Source organism: Mastomys coucha, unplaced genomic scaffold (genome assembly GCF_008632895.1).
Source record: "Mastomys coucha isolate ucsf_1 unplaced genomic scaffold, UCSF_Mcou_1 pScaffold6, whole genome shotgun sequence".
Lineage (NCBI taxonomy): Eukaryota > Metazoa > Chordata > Mammalia > Rodentia > Muridae > Mastomys > Mastomys coucha.
In genome coordinates, this window is record NW_022196912.1 from 12,628,078 (window position 1) to 12,646,815 (window position 18,738).

At 38.8% G+C, this 18,738-nt stretch overlaps 1 protein-coding gene across 2 annotated transcripts in view; it reads left to right on the top strand.

Moving 5' to 3' along the window:
• Slc8a1 (solute carrier family 8 member A1) overlaps window positions 1-18,738 on the top strand; it is a 354,487-nt gene that overhangs the window by 19,684 nt on the left and 316,065 nt on the right. Inside the window, exon 1 of one of the 2 annotated variants that reach the window (XM_031357161.1) lies at window positions 7,904-8,020. The exons of the other annotated variant lie outside the window; for it this stretch is intronic. Coding sequence (XP_031213021.1) covers window positions 7,998-8,020 — 23 coding nt within the window. The 5' untranslated portion in view covers window positions 7,904-7,997. Of the gene's footprint in view, window positions 1-7,903; window positions 8,021-18,738 lie in introns of those variants that run through there. 2 annotated transcript variants of the gene reach the window in all.

Genomic DNA, 18,738 nt, shown 5'->3' on the forward strand with positions numbered 1-18,738 from the left:
AAAAGACTTCTCTTTCTCTTATTCTCCTTTCATTTTACCCACTAAAGGTGTCCCCCTTGTGGTAGTCAGGAAGGCTGGACAGGCACTCCATCACATTGCAGGTCACACACCAATAGCAAAGACCTTTAGCTTTCTGGTTTTCCACCCTTTCACTGCTCTTATTTCTAAAAGAAGTACTTTTATGTGAATGCTCATTCCTTTCTGAAAGTTAATGGTAAACTTAGCAGGAGATATGCAGTCAGCTGGCCTTAAACCTTTTAACCCCACTTGTCATTATTTTCTAAATTCTCTTCCCCTAGGACTAGCTGAATCGTTTCTTTTTTTTTTTTCCCATAAAGTCCTATAGGAGATTAAGATGGTGTTATCTCTCCATTAACAATTTACTTACTGGACCTTGAAAAGGTGCTTAGGCACTGAGCCCAGCTCTGCAAAGCCATGGGAAAACTGGCCTAGGTCAGCAGGTAGTCCCAAGGGCTTCTTTCCTAGGTCACCTCTCCCTGGAGTCCTAATAGACATTCCAAATGTGAGAATTGGGGGATTTGTTTACTTCTAAGGAAGCACCTGCAGATAGCTGCTGGTTCCCTCTTTTGAGTCAGAACTAACCTGTTTACTTCTACTGTGCCTATATACCTACCCACTTTCCTTCTTCAAAGCTGTAGGGAAAGTTAAGCTTCATAAGCAGTCTGAAGGAAGCATCTTTTTTATAGGGTAACTCAGCATGGAGATAAATTATTATGGAACAAATTAAAGAAGACTCAACTTCAATGGAAAAGTGGAGAGATGAGTACGTTCCCTTCTGCTGTCCTCTATAAACAGTACACTTTCAAGGACACCTTAGGACAAACATGTGCAGTAACCATCTAAAATGTTTTAGATGCTCTCAGATATGAAGGGGTAAGTTCCAAGTGATAAGAATTGAATCTCTAGTAGGATGCTCTCCATAAAAGCCTTTAAAAATGTTTGTTTATATCATAGGTCATGCAATACTTGATAGCCCACAATGTTTCCTATGCAAAAATGTATCTTAATTATACTATAGAAAAATAATGTAGATATTTAATAATACTTGGTCTGTTTGTAACAATTTCTCAATAAGGATTCATGCAATTGCCATTGAATTGGCTGTGTTATATAAAATATATAAGAAAGATACTAACACAGGACCTCATTTATGATTCTTTGGGACATAGTTTCCTGGCCCTTATCTATTTTAGCTTTTTTTTCTGATGCTACCCTGAGTATTTATTGAAAATGGAGCAATTTCAAAAGTCAAACATAGCAGTATACATATAAAAACATTGTGTAATATGAGAATAATTTATTAGAAAAGGGGACACATCTTACAGCAGAACGTATTTCAGAAGACATGATCTGACGTAGCATACATGCAGATCTAGGTACAGGCAGAGGAGGTTGACACTCAGACTAATGCTTTTTCACAGTGAATGGATTTCCATCAAAAATATTTTAATTTATTGATCACTTAGCGTAAGCCTTTAGTGAAACTAATTATTTCCATCAGCCTTTCATCATGGAGATGGTCTAGGCAGATTTGGAGAGCATGCTTAGATCAATACAGACAATGGTTAATAGGCTCATCGTCATTGATTTTTTTCTTAAAGGAAATGAAATGATAAAATATAAGTGTGCCTCTGAATATTATTGGGATATTCTTTTTTCCTGTGCCATTGAGTACAATCTAATAAAAAACAGTCTTGATTTTAATCATCCCCTGTGGTTTTAGGACCAACTGCCAATGAGTTAATATTGAAACCAAAGATCCTTACAAAGTTCCTAGGACACAAATTTTCCACATTCAAAGAACTAAATTGACCACCTGAGGAATACAATGATGACTTTGTACATCACATTTTAATAGTTAATTAAAAAAGGGGGGAGTTAAGCAAAATATCTGAGAAGAGCACAGGTCAGTGATGGATGAAGGAACATTGAAGGTCTAAACTCCCTGAGAAAGCATGAGGGCCTACTGTTGAATGTAGAGAGGCTCAGGTTAGAAAGTTGTGGTTTTCATTCTAATGACAATCCCATACTCCACAGGGGACCTGAGAGTACAGAGTACTTTAGGAGAGGAAAAGTTTTCTACTAATTTGACAGACAAGAAAAGGTTGGTCTTCCTTACCAGACATGTCTCTCTGTACGGTGATTAAAAGTCTGTAAATAGTTCCAGACACCTTGTTTTCAGATGTGCTGCTAAAAGAAAAGGCCTTTGATGATCAAATTGCAATCCTCTACTATACACATGCTGCCAGAACAATCAGATCCCTCCATGTGCAGTCCTTGGTTGGTGGTTTGATCATCAATAGGAGGAGAGGAGCTCTGCCCTGTTAAAGTTCTGTGCCCCAGTGTAGGGGAATGCCAGAGCCAATAAGTGGGAGAGGGTGGGGTGGCAGGCATGGGGAGGGGAGAGGCAACAGGGGTTTGTTTTTGTTGTTTTTATTTGTTTCTTTGTTTTATGGAGGGGAAACTGGGAATGGAGAAATTTACATGTAAATAAAGAAAATATCCAATAAAAAGAATATATAGAAAAGTTAAAAAATAAAATAAAAAAATTTTTAAAAAAAGGCCTTTGTCCAGAATATTTTACACTATGACATCTTTAAGGTCACATGCAACTCAGATCATTTAAAGTGATCTGATCAGCTGGGAAATGGCAAGATTTCAAAGGGATGGAGGAAGGTCAGAAAGTAATTTTAGCTTCAGAATGTGGTAGCATATAATCTGCTAGATGAAAACAGAAGGTATACTTCAGGGACCTGGAACATGAAAGTAACAGTCTCAGATGAAATGTAACAGCAATTTGAGAAAGATGGAATGTAGATATTAGATGATTTATACACTTAGTGGAACCACAAAGTAGATATTCAATCATTATTTGTTCAATAAATTGTCTTGTTTGTGAGCACAATATGCTACGTATGTCTATTCACTTGGTATCAAATTTCAGTATAGGTCCCTGGAACACCACAGTGAAATTTTATACCCTTGAAGAACTTATATCACAATTATAAAGCTAGATGATGAAGCCCAATGAAAACTCTAACTCATTGCAATTCTAGTGACTGCTATTTCTAGAAACACAGTTTTATAATAGTATGTTTAAATGGATCTGGATAATCAGAGGAAGTCACCTCCAGGAAGTATCATTTGTGCAGAGCTCTTGTGAATGAGGAAGAATTAGGTTTATGAGAGGAAATACAAAGTAGCAGTTCTGGGCTGACAAACTAAACCTGTATGAATATAAGTCACAAAGAATCAGATGGCAACTAAAGATACTTTCGATATACATATACACGTGGATGTGTAACATTAGTAAGAGGCACATGATAGATACTATTTTTATATGTAAGCTATTTTCCAATTAAAGAAGTGATTAACCAAGGCATATATGGTAAATATATATATGCTGAAGGCAAAGAATTACAAGTGGAAAATACAAGCTGAATATTGGTAAAACAATCTTTTTTTAAAAATAAAATAAAATATTATTGTTTTTATTGTTAATATTATATTTACATGTGTCTTGCCTGCATGTAATTATGTGCACACCTGGTGTTTATGGAAATCAGAAGAAAGCTTCAGATTCCCTGACAGTGGAGCTGTTGATGCTTCTGATTCACCAGGTGGGTGCTAGGACTCTAGCAGGAGTCCTCTGAGTAAGCAAACAGTGCTCTTAACCACTGAGCCATTTCTGCAGGCCCAGTTAAACAATCTTAACATCTCTTTCCATCCTCAGAACTACATCTGTGAAACAACCAAAAGTGTAGATATTAGAGGAGATAATGAAAGGTTTGCATATGAATTATTAATTTAAAGAACACAAGCAATAGACATGATTCTTAGACATTTAACTTATAAATCACTTTTCACAATGTTTATAGCTTTACAGGGCCTTTAATGAGCCAAGGTTGAACAATTGATTCTTATTCTAATACTCTATACAGTTAGAAATGACAGCTCACATTGAAGGGAGAGAGTCATTCATTTAGCTAATTTATTTTTACTTCCCCAACACAGTGCTGATTGTTACATGTGGCTGGAGACAATGAATGGGTCGATTGCGTTCGCGTGGCCAAACATCTCCTCCTGCCTCTTCCCCATCCTCTCATCCTCAGGGTGTGCCTTGCTTTCCTCTCCACTCACACCCTCCCTGTATCAAATGTTTGCCTTTGCCTCACATTTACCAACTGTGCCACTTGCACAGGGGCAGTGTCTTTGTTAATTAAAGCATTTGCAAGTGCTGAGGGCACAACATGCTCTGATCACTTAGCAAATTGTCAGCATCATATATTTTAATCGTTGCCAGAAATATACCATATACAAGACATCTTTTCTTGGTTTTGCTAGAAATCTGGCAAATTATTATGAAAGTTGTCTTCCAAAGAAACTCTTTGAAGTGGTAATTATCCCAGAGAGAGCAATGGTTTTAGCCATTAATAAAGCAGTTAAGAGTGTTTGATTTTTATTATGCGTTTTTCATCTAATGAATAAAATCAGAGCAAAAAAAAAAAAATGACATCCCTGAAATGAGGATGGATCACAGGAAAGGCAAAGGCAGTCAAGAGAAAGAGAAAACCACCTGCCTTATTGTTTTGCTCAGTGCCCCGGTACTGAAGGGTAACCAGAAGAGAAGAAGCAGGATTTAGAAAATAGTCATAGAAGCTACATTTATTGTTCTCCTACTTTACCTTGGCAGTGGGGTTAAAAGCTGTTAGCAATTACTTTAAGGCTTAACATAATTCTCATGCAGAAAGCATGATCCCAGATAATAATCACATTGATTTCATGGAAAAGTAAACCCTTTCCTGTGGCATAGTTGAGATTGGCTGTGGACTAAAGATTTGCAGGGTAAAGATGAGGACAGAAGCAAGCAGGGGAGAAGGGGAGGAGAGTGAGAGAGAATGTGCTTTTCCTTGAGTGTCTTCTACCAATCAGCGTCTTCTCTTTTACCAAATCCAAACAGATTGAACATTATGGAGGAGAAGAAACAAGAGTAGGAAAGGGGCTTCTGTTCCTTAATAGTAAGAGTTGTCAGAGATGGGCAGGGCAGATATCTGACTCTTTCTCTGACAAGAACTTCTTGGATTCATTAAAATTTACTTGTAACCCCCAAGATCGGAGCAAGGCTGTTCTCTATAGCTTGCTTGTCCATGCACAGCATCCTTCTGGAGGAAGGATGCAGATGAGGAAAGTCTGGAAATCAGATCACATCCAAACTAATCCACGAAGATCATTGTTTCACCATGGACCCCTGGGTGCTCAGCTGACACAACTAATTCTCCGGGATTGTATAATTAAGTCCTTCCATTTGACAGGAATCACCTCTGGACCTCAAACAAAATGTTGGGGCCTCTTCCAAAACTACCTACACAGCCAACAGGAGAAGTTTGTACACCACACATCAATACAGTTGTGATTAGACTATTGTTTTCTCCCAGAAGAATTGTTTGAGACAGATACATCTGTTTGAATAATGTATATATGTGTGATTATCTGGACTATGCAGTGGAATCTTTTCAACAGAATAAGAACTGAGGTCAATAAAGAACTATTAAGATTAACTTAAACCACAAATGATAGAAACTATGAATAAGTCACTTTCTATCTCTCCCTTCCTTTCTCCTCTCTGTCTCTCTCCCTTCTTCCATCTCTCTCCTTTTCTCCCTCTCTCTCTCTCTCTCTCTCTCTCTCTCTCTCTCTCTCTCTCTCATTTAGTCTGGATAAGAGCAATTCAAGACAGGTACAGTAGCTCTCAATCTCCAACACTCCTTTAATCTAGTTATTTTCTCATCCTGAAAATGCTCTCAGGAACAATTTCTGTTGCTCAAGTTCAAGTCGTCACTCAACACACCAACACAAAGAAAAAAAAAAGTAACAAAATGAACAATGAGATTTCTTTTAGCATGACTTGCTGAAAGCTGTCATGTGACATGTCTTTGTCGTTCCATAAAGTAGTCATGTGATCACACTTCAGCACAAAGCTAAGCATTGAAACTAAGGGATCCTATTCCGCTCATGCTGAGCAACCATGAGGTCGGTTTTGTTTTCTTTTTTGTTTATTCTGTTGTTTTGTTATTTATGTGTTGACTATAGTAATGTTGTGGAGCAGGTTAGGATTCAACTCTCCTCTGAATGGTAGTTTTTGCATGTTTCCAAATATGCTTAATGTTATAGCTAGCTCTTCTCCTTGGATATTGGACCATATCTTTCTGAGAATCGAAGTTATTCATTCCTTCTAATCATCTAGAGATTCCATCAATTCTCTCTCTCTCTCTCTCTCTCTCTCTCTCTCTCTCTCTCTCTCTCTCTCTCTCTCTCTCTCTCTGGCACACACACATACACACACACACACATACATACACACAAAATGATTGTGCATCATGAATTGAATTTGAAATTTTTTGAACTTAGAAACTGAGTTAATAGCAGTCACAATACAGAATACTGAATTGGTTGCTGTGTCTTGTAATTCAGTTCACTAAGAATGCTAAACAGTGTTCCTGCACTGGAAGTAAGGAGAAGCAGTGCCTCTTAGAGGTTTCAGAAAACAGGAAGTGTCTATAAAAGGGTCGGCAATGCTGTAGTAAGAGCAACTAGAGCCACAGAGAAGGGTTGCTTATATCCAAACCCAAGAATGAATTTGGTTCATTTCTTAATGTGTCCATTTCTTCCATATATTCACCTCATATAATAGAGATATCAATTAGGACAGACTGTCATGATAACCAGGACCCACAGACCTGTGAAGTCCTCACAGGAGATGCCAGCAGACCCCTTGGAGAACCTCTAATAGTATGTGCACATGCTCAATATGCTTGTGTAACACTGGCATAATCTCTTGATGTGGGTCTCAAATTGTCCAAGTTTTATTCCTTATTAAGCCTGCCACTCTGTCTCCATGGCCAGGCCTTCACTGAGGTAGCAACAGCACATTCTTTGCACTGGCAGAAAGTCAATTATTAGATACCCTTTAAAGAAGCCTGGACACTTGTTTCAACATGCAAGACCTTCGTACATCTATATCCAGTAATAAAGTATGTTAAAAATATGTTTTGAGTGGGCTGGTAAGACAGTTTCATGGGTAGAAGGTAGAATAACTTGCCAACAAACATGATGACTTAAGTTAGAGACCCAGGATGCATTTGAATACACATGTTCAAATTGTCTTCTGACCTCACATATGCACAGTGGCTTGTTAATAACCACCACCCTCCCCTGACACTCTAAATAAATAAATAGAATTAAAATTATGTTAAGAGGTAGCATTCCACACCAGGTGCTCTCACAGTAGAATTAAGTTTCAAAAGGCAAAAATATCAGGCCTTTCCCTTCTCCATAAAGACACTCATTGGAGTTGGGCCTTCAGCAGTCTCCATTTCAAGCTTCTCAGGTGATTGTCACGTGCCTTACAATTTGACCTGTTCTAGTTTAAGGTTGCTTCCTGCTCTAAGTTCTAATTTTAAACTACATGACTCTGTTTCTGAAATTAGCAGTCAAAGGTGAAGGGAGCATCAGACATCAGACACATGGCTCCCTTTGCAGATTAGTGCTGCAGGGGGACTATCCCGGAGTTTTTGGAGAGAGGGAAAAAGCATGGAGAAATGAAGTTTTGGCATCTCACATCATCAAGTGAAAACAACCTGCCTGGAGGAGTTCAGACTTACAACCCATTAGTTTCCTGTTCATGGCTTTTTAAGAATTAAGCAAATCATTCCACTTCATCCCCCTGCTGGGGAGCCTGGGAGCAGAGACCATGGTAACGCTCTGTGGTGTGAGATTTATTGGCCCACAGCAAGCTGTGCTTCCTGTGGAGGCAGAAAGGGCAGGAACAGTTACTGGCAGTTACTCTTCCCCAGTCTCCCTACCACATGTTCCACGTTCTACGACGTTCTACGAATTCAGTTGACTTCAACAGTCCTGCCACTGAGAAGTGACCTTCCTAAAAGAAAAAAGAAAAAAAAAGAATCTACATATCTGACATGTGTTGGGGATTTAAACCCAGGTATGACTGAGTTCCTTATTTCATGTTCCTTAATTCTGTGCTGCATGATGCCATAAGTTTGTGATAATATGCAATGCTGAAATTTATAGGGGTGTAATTTAAAAATGGATCAGAACCACATAATTATCCTCATTTTATGTTCATTTCTCCCAAATAACACATAGTCATATTTTTTTAAAAAATGCTTATGTGCTCATGTGCATATGCTTCATCTATTGTTGTGCACACAAATTTGTACACATTTATTTATATGCTCACATGAAGACCAAAGATTGGAATTAGTGCCTTCCACTATCATTCTGCATTTCAAACAGAGCCTCTTTCTGAAGGTACCTCACCCAATGGGTTAGACTAGAGACATTCATGAAGCTCCAAGATCTGTCTTCTCTACCACTCAACACAAAGGTTACAGACAGGTATGATGGTGTTAGCTCTTATATGGATTCTGGGCATATGATCTCAGGTCCTCATGCTTGGATGACAGGCACTTGACAAACTAAGTTGTCTCCCCAGTCCATAACTCATATTCTTTAAAATACTGGTGTATGTATTAAAATTTTTCTTCTCTTCTCCCTTCTTCCCTTCCTCCCTCCCCTCCCCCACTTCTGTTTTTGTCTGTCTGTTTCTGACTCTGTCTCTGCCCTGTGTCCCCAGTCTTCTCTCTCTTTCTCTTTCTCTCTCTCTCTCTTTCTCTCTCTCTCTTCCTTTCTCTCTCTCAAACACACACACACACACAATTCTGCTTTTTCTTTGGAAACTTTGAATCCTGGCATACCACACAGAAATCCCTGATCAAAAGAGGCACTTCCGCTTTCCCTCCAGCATTTAATGATGTCACTGTAACTAAATGATTGTGGCTGTGGTTGATTGCATTTTTAGGCATTTGTATTCAGGCTTCATTTTAGTATGGACTCTAGCAAATCTCTTCCAAGTTTCAGGCTATGTCTGCGAGTAAATGGCTGTTGGTCTGATGTTCGTGCACTTGTCTACCTAGTATCATGGTCTTCATCTTGTAGTATATCCGTGAAATCACTTATTCGTGACAAAATGGGAAAAGGGGAAGTTTCCAAAGTAGCCAATATATCCAGCACCAACATTAATTTTAAAAATACATTGTAGAGACATTTCACTCCAATAACACTTTTAGCTTGTGACCTAAGTATTTCCTTGCCTCTTGTATATCCTCCTGGTAAAGTAGGATTTCAACTCAGGAATTTTAGACAGAAACAGACATCTAGACCATACTAGGCAGCCTGACCTTTGGAAGCAATGTAGTTCACATTTGGGGAAGAGCAGAAACTTTCGACTTCCTTTTCTAATGCCTCATGATAAATTTTGTTTCAGTTCTGAAGACTACATATCTGTGGCTTCTCCCCCAGCACCAGAGACAATCAGAATCTAAAGAGACTAAAAAGGGACTTCCACTGTCCTCTTTGTCCTATCCTGCCATTAGATCAAGTCACTATGGAGACCTGATCAAGGACCACTCTCGGTTCTTATGGCTGTATCAACAGATGGTAACATCAAGAGGAAACTGCCCTGGTACTTTAGTCACCAGCCCTTGGGCAAGAACAGAGGCTAAGCACTTGCACAGCTACCAGACAGACTGGCAAGAAGAGACAGAAAGTAATTTTATAAAGCTATTTATAAATCTAGAACACTGATGAATGTCAAAGCACTTTCTGATCAAAGCTGAGACAGCAATGTTCATTGATAACGACTCAGTCTTATTTTCTTCCCCAATTAAAAATAAGCCTGCATGACATGAGACAGGGATATGAAAATCTTACTTAATGCCCCTGGACTACTTTCTCTTCCTAGCCTAGACAAAAAAAAAAAAAGTACTTCCTCTTATGTAGAACATCTGCAACACTACATTGTAAGTCCCTCGCAAGAAGGGATCCATCGAGATGATCCACAGGGGTTGTGAGCATTTAAAGCATATTTATGAAGCTGGTTATAATGGTGCATACAGGTGATTTTAAGACTATAGGTACTGACATAGGAAGATTGCTCCGGCCAACCTGAACTTACATAAAAAGATGCTGCTGATAGAGGTGATAGAAAAGTAGATAGATAGAAAGATAGATAGATAGATAGATAGATAGATAGATAGATAGATAGATAGATAGATAGATATAAAAGCATTTATAATTTTTCTAAATCTGAGAAAAATGACCAAAAAATCTCTACTTTTGAATGTAATGTTCAGGATCCAGCACCATCACAGCTAAGTCTTTGAAGTTATGTGTAAAGTCCATAAAAGAACCAGACAAAATGTAATCCAAATTTGGAAGTTATTATATACTGAGATATACTAATTCTGAACATTTTTGAACAATTGTGTAGAAGTAGTAGAATTTATCATTAAATTCCAAGTAAAATGTTAAGTCAACAGTACTATTTTAAGTAGTCAACATTAGACACATGTTTTAACTATGTGTGCGTTCCAAATTAGTGCACTGGATTGGATTTGGAAGTTTTCTTGGAAAATCAAATTCCCTGGTATATGATTTTTAAAAAATCCAGAAAGTGATGTAAATTTCTCATAGAAAGTCCAACATAATATAAAAGCCATGTTAAAACATTTATTTATTTTTTATGGGCTCAGAGACTGAGTGCTTACTGTCCAAAGGATTCAAGTTCAGTTCCAAGTACCCACATTAGGCAACTTAAAACACTCCAGCTCCAGAAAATGTAACTACTCCTTCTGGCCTCCATGTGCATGTACTCATACATGGCAGACACTCACACAACACATACACACACACTGATATAAAAATAAAATAATTTTTAACCTCCTCTTTTTTTCTTATATCCTTTGGAGCTTACCAGTGTGTGGTTTTCAGAAGAAGAGAAGTATATTGGTAACTTAGTATCTGTACAAGAACTTTTTAATGAAAAAAAAAGTTATAAAAAAAAAATCCTCTCAGGATTTCAGTAGTCAAAATCACAGACTTTACACACACACTTGATTACCTAAACACTACCTGTTTTTGTAGTGTTTGAACTGGTAGCTAAAAAGATGAGCTAGTGTTGCAGTTTGTTGGGACCTTTGATCTGTGGACATCACATCAGCTTCACTGGACTCACCAGTGTGCACCCAGGAATCCAGAGGTGCTTGCTTGGTTCAATAAGTTGGCACAGTGGTCCTTATTTGACAAGAAGTAGATTATCTCTATTGCTTAAGTAGGTTATCTGTATTGTTTCTTGATGGAATAAAAAGACAATAAGAGGTGTGTGTGGTGTGTGTGTGTGTGTGTGTGTGTGTGTGTGTGGTGTAGAAAATGTTGGGGGTGGATAAAAACAGAGAGTCTGTCACTGAATTGTCCTTATTTGTTTGCCAGCATTGGTGTTGAGGGTACAGAGACTAGAACATTAATGGAACTGTGTTTACACAAAGTCTTTCTGAGATGTTCATGATACATGGCAGTCATGCCTCCCATGCCCTGTACAGCCTTTTAAATCGTTTTAGAAAAGCACAGAATTGCCAGGGCTTGGGAAAGTGCTCTGCAGAACAAAAAATGAATATCTACTGAGCATTTATTTCTGGGCCATGGGGGACTTTGAACTGCATATTTGGATTCACCTCTCCCTTCCGTTTGGTTGGTGCTTCTCTCCTGTCCCATCCCACTTTTATTTAAAGACAGTGAGCAGTTCAACTAGAGGACAAATTACTCATGTTGCTAAAGTGTGCAAAGCAGAGAAAAATGGAGTTACATTCATCTTCAAACAGAGCAAGGAAAACTTCTCTTGCCAGGTAATTGTCTGAAAAGTAAAGAGATGGATTCTGATGTATCATTTCAGTGACAAGAAATGATCTCCCTTTAAATGATGTAGTGGAGAGGGAATTTGGGAGAGGGGAAGGAACAAGTGGATAGTTTTATAGAAAAGCAGCCAGAAACAAAGACAGAGTCAGTTTGCTCACATTTTTGGAGGGTTCTGACAGCAGGCACTGACAGGGTTCTGACAGCAGGCTCCATTCTAAGGCTATACCCCACAAAGGCTTTCTTGAGACAATAGAAATTTAACATTTTTGCAAACCACTGGAGCTCAGCCTCTTAAAATGGGCTGACAGGTCTTTTCTTATAAACACATTACTCACAAGCTCTCTGATTTTATATTCAGAGAATAGCATCAAACGTATGTAAATATCAAATGTTATAATATCGCCAATGCTCTTTGCTGTAGGTACAACATAAACTTGTAGAGTATGTAGTCATATGTCCCAAAATTTAAAAACATCATAAAGTGGTCTAAACTTTATTAAGTGATTTACCTTATTCATTGATTCATTCAGCCTTTCAAATTAAATTTGGTGGTACAAATAAGATAAGCCTTGGAAAGTTACCATGTCTGAGAATCTGTTGTGGGTGTTCACTTTTAGAAATCCTTTGCTGGTTAGCGTCACCAAGGAGAAAAGGTTGTAAGAAGCCCATCTTTTCTTAAGACACCCACATCATCATAACAAAGTAATATTTATGCTTGCCTCAAAGCACCTTTCCAGGTTTTGGATGTTTTCATAGCTGCTTATGGAAAGCATATTGATGTCCTCTTACATCCGAAGTGGTCAATACACTTCAGTAGAAGGGTGGTCAGGTAACTCAGTTGTATAGGAGCTGCTGGTACATACCTGTTACAGGTCAATTTGGAGGTAACTGGGAATTCCTTCCAGAGTCAATGTGTTATGTTCCATCTTCCGACTTCACAATATACATCTAGGAACCAAAGTCTCTCTTACCTACAAGGTCACATCAAGTCAGTGGCATCCCTGACCGTCTTGATTGTTTGTCTGTTTCAACCCCTTAATTAAAATGCCTTGTTTGTATTGAGACAGTAGTTAGAGTTCCTTGTTTCTCAAACTTCATTTCCCATAATCTTTCTGGATGCATTAAACATTTTAACCACACTGTACCAGCACGTGTCAGGAATCAGTCCATTTCTTATCCCCCACAGGTCACCACCTCCTCTTGGTAGAGGAGAGAGATCTTCTGAAAAGTCCCCTCATGCCCTCAAATCTCTGTTTGTCCTCAGCTGACCAGAAGAGCTCTGCTGGAGTACCCTAACAGCTCCGTCTCTGTTTTTGTAAGACCAAACCTTATGACTGGTCTGCAGGAGCTCATGCTTGCCTATGAATTCCTGCCCCTTTTGAGATTCTCAAAAAAATGATTTTGACCAGTTCATTTCTGCCTCCTTCTACAGATCTAGCTAGCAGAGTTGGAATCAGTTAACAGAATGATTGAATTAAAATAAAGGAGAGGCAGAATCCCCACTTCAATTGAGCATCCACAATCCCCCTACCTTTCCCTCTCATTCTCCAGAGAAACCTGGGTCTAGGTCAGCTCTGAAACATTTGGCTGTTGTATCCTAGGTTTGCTGAAGTCAGTTTCCAGCTCCGATGTAACCAGCAGGAGCGCCCAAAACATTCACGGGGTGTGACAGCTGCTCTTTTTCAGTTAGCAGAGCCATTTCTTGTGTTATAATTTTTAATATACGTTCTATTACTTTCCCACCAGGATACTTGGCTTGAGGTTGCTCAGTGTAAATTGAGCCTCAACAGCTATCTACTGCCCACATCACTCATGCCTCCTCTTTTAAGTTCTCTTGAGCTGTCTGAACTCTGCAGACACTCCATGCTTTATGGCAGGCATAAATTAGCCAGTCTTTGCTGAGTCCACTTCCCTTCATAGATACGGGTCATCAGTCTCATTCTTGCTTTTATTGGCACTGTCAATCCCCAGTAACCCCAAAGTCCCCCCCCCGGAAGAGAAGTCTGCACCGCCCCTTACTCCTGTATAGATGTAAGTCTCTGCTATCTGTCCAGTTATCTTTGCCTAGAAAATACCACACTTAGAGCACTGTTAGCCCCCTTAGTCAAAGTCACCAAACATTCTGCTCACTGGTCTCTCTGCTCCATCTGCTCTGATTCTCCTTCAAGACCATATTCTCTTGGGATAAGCTCCGGATTGATCTGTACACCCTTACGAAACAATGGAGCAACTTCCTGTGGGCTAGTGTAAAATCCCTGGCCATAACCCTCACTTCTCACACTTTCTTTTCTATACTGTACATTTGGATCTGAGTCAACCTTCTTTAACCTGAGAAAATGGATACTTTATAGGGACTCTTATCCTCCCCTGATCCTTGTCCTTGCACTTGACTTCCCCTCACTTTTATCAGCTCTCCTAGAGAATTTTTACTGCTCATCTTGCCCAAAACTTGCATCTGTCACTGCCTTTCCCTAAAGATTAATTTTTTTAAGTATGACTTCTCACTATCAAACGTTACGGTCATTTTCATTTGTTTGCAGTCTTCCCCAGCTAAGGTAAACATCACAAGGGCAAGGCTTCATATCTGCATTTCTAAATGAATGAGTTGGCCCAGGTAGGAGCTAAGAATTGAACCTTGTTAATGCAGAGAAACAAAGTCCCTCTTCAGCAGTTATACGGAGTGATGGACACTGGGAGACAGCGAGCTGCCTTCAGCCTTGGAGTTAGTTCCATCAGGAGTCCTTTGAGGAAGGCAAGTGAACATGAGGCATGGTCAACCATATGAGAAAGACATGAGCAGGGAGAGGTCAGACTTCCTGAAACAGACCCCCTTACTTTCTCCCATAGGAGTCCAGATGTTTCCAAATTTACCTCAAAACGTTTTCAGTATCCTCTCTATAGTGCTTTCAGTTCCCATTATCTACTTCCATACTTTTGCCAAAACAAAAGCTCTTAGGCTAAACTTGCTAATAATTTGCTTATGTTTTTTTAAATTTATTTTTAGTTCCTTTAAAATTATTTACTTTCACTTTTGAGGTCACAATATAATTATACAATTTTCCTGTTCAGTAAAAAGTGTTTAGGGCAAGAAAATTTCCCCAAATCCCTAAAATTTGAGAAGCATCCTAGAAAGTTAGCTCTGGGGATTAAACCATTGACAATAAATAAGTTCAGGCTAGATGTTGTCAACTACACAGTAAGGCCTAGGGTCTCACTTTTTGTTGTTTTTTTGGGGAGGGAGGTTGTTTTGTTTTTTTTCTTTTGTTTTGTTGTTGCTGCTGCTGCTGCTGTTGTTCCAATGACCACCCCCAGCTCCCTGAACAGTTTTCAAAGGAATCTTAAATGCTATGATAGCTTCAAAGTATGACAGAGACCTTATTTGACTTCTTCCTTTTCACTTTCATACACGTGGACACTGAAGTTTTCCAAAGGTCAGGAGCTTTGTAACATTGTAGCAGATTAGATGTAGAGACAGCTATGAGAGAGCATCTGCCTCTCTTTGCCTGGGCCAAGAATCAGAGATCTTCTCAAACAGTAAAAGTACACATACAATAAGATGCAATACATAACATAATATAACATAACATAACAAACATAACATACAATAAGACACAAATGTGCACGTTTCAAAACTCAACTAGTAGTAATGTGTCTATTACTATAGTTTGAAACGTGCACATTTGTGTTTTTTTTTTTTTCTGTCTGTTTTGATTTTTGCTTGGGATGATTAGGATCTGAGCCCAGGGTCTAAGGCATGTATTCTACTGCTGAACTCCATACACATCTCTCCCCCTGGAAAAAGCAATAACTCTAAAATATTATGGTATTTATATTAGCACACAATGAACATATTGTTTTTAAATGAATAATTGTACTACAGTTTCTATTTTAATTTTTAATATTAATATCTATAGACATTCACATAAATAGCAGTTGCTTAGAGGTCAGAATAAGTTTTAAGAGTAGAAGGGTCCTCAAAGCTTGACTCCTATTAATCTAAGACATTGATCCACCAATAAGTACATTTTTAAATATGTATTGAATTTTGTTGACATTGAGATAATTTCAGACAGGCGGCTTAGTCAGTGCAGAATATCTATTTCTCTGCAAGACAATAGCCATGTTCTGTACACATTGTGTTTTCTTCCTTCCGCAAAGGTCCTCAGGAGATTCAGATACTTGTTGGAATCTATTTGTCCATAGAGTTAATAAAGGCTCCCCTTCAGAAAGTTTCTTACGTTGTAGCCAAGAGTTCATGCTCCTGAAACAAACTGCCTGGTTTATTCAACCAGTCTAGAAGCTTCTGTTCTCTAAAGTCCAAAGAAGGGAGGACATTACTATCTAGGTCAGAAAGGCTGTTCAGAAAGTTTTTAAGTAAATGCCAAACTTCTAAGTAGCCTAAACAATGCTGGATAATATTGAATAAATATGAACTATCATCCCAGACAGTTTACTAAGGACAGCTCTCACGCTCCTTATGTGAGAAAAGCACTATAAACTCTAGAGGAGGCAGGAGAAACACTACTAAATCCTTCAGAAGCACTGAGAATGCAGGGGCATTAGACATGGAATGGTATGTTTAATCTCACCATTGTATCCATTTCCTTTTCTGAGAATTCATTTATGTTTTCATTCAGTAATAAAATTTACTTTCTGGTCCACTAACCAGTAATTAAGCACATGATAAGGCTTTCTTATGTGCATTATATACATGCTCCCATCAAAGGAAATGGAGGCTGTGAGGTATGAAGATTAGTGGTTACAGAGAGGGAAAGCTGTTTGTTCCAATACATGTCATCGACGGGTGCCATTGTTCACTGCTCTTGGGAACCCTATTACAAATCCCATAGCGAGGAGCGGCCCTTGACCCTCTGAAGGTTCTATGCTCCAGTGTAGGGAAATGCCAGGGCCAGTAAGCAGGAGAGGGTGAGGTGGTGAGCAGGGGGAGGGAAGAGGGTACAGGGGTTTGTTTGTGTTGTTGTTTTTTGGTTTTTGTTATTTTGGGTTTTTCTTGGAGGGGAAACTGGGAAAGGAGATATCGTATGACATGTAAATAAAGAAAATATCTAATAAAATAAAAATAAAACATTTAAAAAAACCCCATGGCTTAGAAGACAACTTTCCTGACATAGCAGTCTGAATGTCAGTGACAACCAGCTTTATTGGAAGATGGTCTATTGCAAGAGCAGGTCTCACTGCTTATACCAGACAAAGGAGAGTTATGAGAAATAATCTGAACTGGGACTTTGGTTTTGTTGTTGTTGTTGTTGTTGTTGTTGTTGTTTTTATATAGAACAGAGTTTATTTAGGGTATGGGGATGGGAGTTGAGAGGGTAGCAGAGGCAGAGAAAGGCAAAGAGGAGAGAGCAGAGAAGTAGGGGCCGGCCATGGCTATGTGAAGAGAAGGGAAAAGGGAATGGGGAGTAATGGGGCTAGAGGCAAGAGAGAGACAAGAGTGTAATAGGATAAGAGAGAGAGGAGGGGCCAAGCAGCCCCTTTTATACTGGGCCAAGCCTACCTGGCTATTACCAGGTAACTGTGGGGAGGAGCATACCTGGCTACTGCCAGGAAACTGTGGGGGTGGAGTCTAGACTGAATACCAATATTCCCTCCACCCCACCCCCGTTTTGGTTTAGTTAAAAAAGAAAAAATTAGAAAGAGGCAATGGCAAAGCAGGAATATGACCATACAACCCTGAACGTGCCCGATCTCGTCTGGGACTTTGTTTTGAAAAATATTTACCCTGAATTAATCAGTTTTTACTTTTACATCAATTATCAGCTCATATTAAAATTTGGATTATTAGATTTATTTTCCAAAGTAGCAGCCTTGGTCCAATATATGAATCAGCTCTAATGGGCTTGGGTTGCCTAACCAGGATTGAGGCACTAAGCGACTGACAATGACTGTGTTAAATAAATACCTTTATGCTTTCATCAGAAAAAAGAATAATGCAAGTCAATTCAATTCTTCATGCTTCCCATTGCAGCTAAGTTGCAGCTCATGGTAGAACACCTATGTGCCATGTACAAGGCTCAAACCAAAGGGTTCAATCCCAAGCACTAAAAATACATTTTCTACAGAGACTCAATGCATTAGTGGTACACTAAGCAAGACCACCATCCATCAATTAATTATGATATAAACAAGCCACTTGACATTACAATTCATTGCACATTCTGGAATACTTATTTATTTAAAAAAAAATCCATGAATCAGAATCTTTTCTTCAACATTCTGTAACAATAAAAACTATCAAACATCTTCCTTCGCAAGTTAAATTATTCCAGAACACGACAGATTAATACATAATAAATAAAATAGACGTGACAGAACTCGTGTGCAATGGGGAAGATTTGAATAGGGTAGATGGATAAGGAATCTTGGTACTAATGTGAGGTCAGTCATCAGTAGAGTCAAGGGAATTCCCAGGAGAAAGCAAAAAGACAGGAGTGAGAATTTTAGGAAGGTTTTTACTTGGCCATTCATTGAAATTTGCTATCTGGATCCCTATCAAATATATTTATTCATAAAATGTTTACTCTTTAATCTCTCAGGGTAAGGATCTTAGGTACTTTCATGTTTTATCATGTGCTGTGGTTTCTGGGACCTTTGTGTCTTGTCTCTACTATGGACAGACCCTGGCTAGAAATAGCACTGAAATGCAGAGCAGAATAGGGCAATATTTTAATGGCCTCACCCTCTGTCCTACCTTATTTGGATATAAACAGCTCCTTCTGTCCATGTCTGAGTGTCTCCTATACAATTGTCTTAGCTGTATCATGCCAAATTATAAATTCACTTCAAACTTGGCAAGCTCCTGGCTAGCAGGGCAGCCATAAGCTTCAGAAACATGCCTCTACTGAATACTGTTTCACTATTATTTTCCATGTATGGCAGCTGTTTATAGGACATCTAGGCAAGCGAATCCATACCACAACTCTTGTC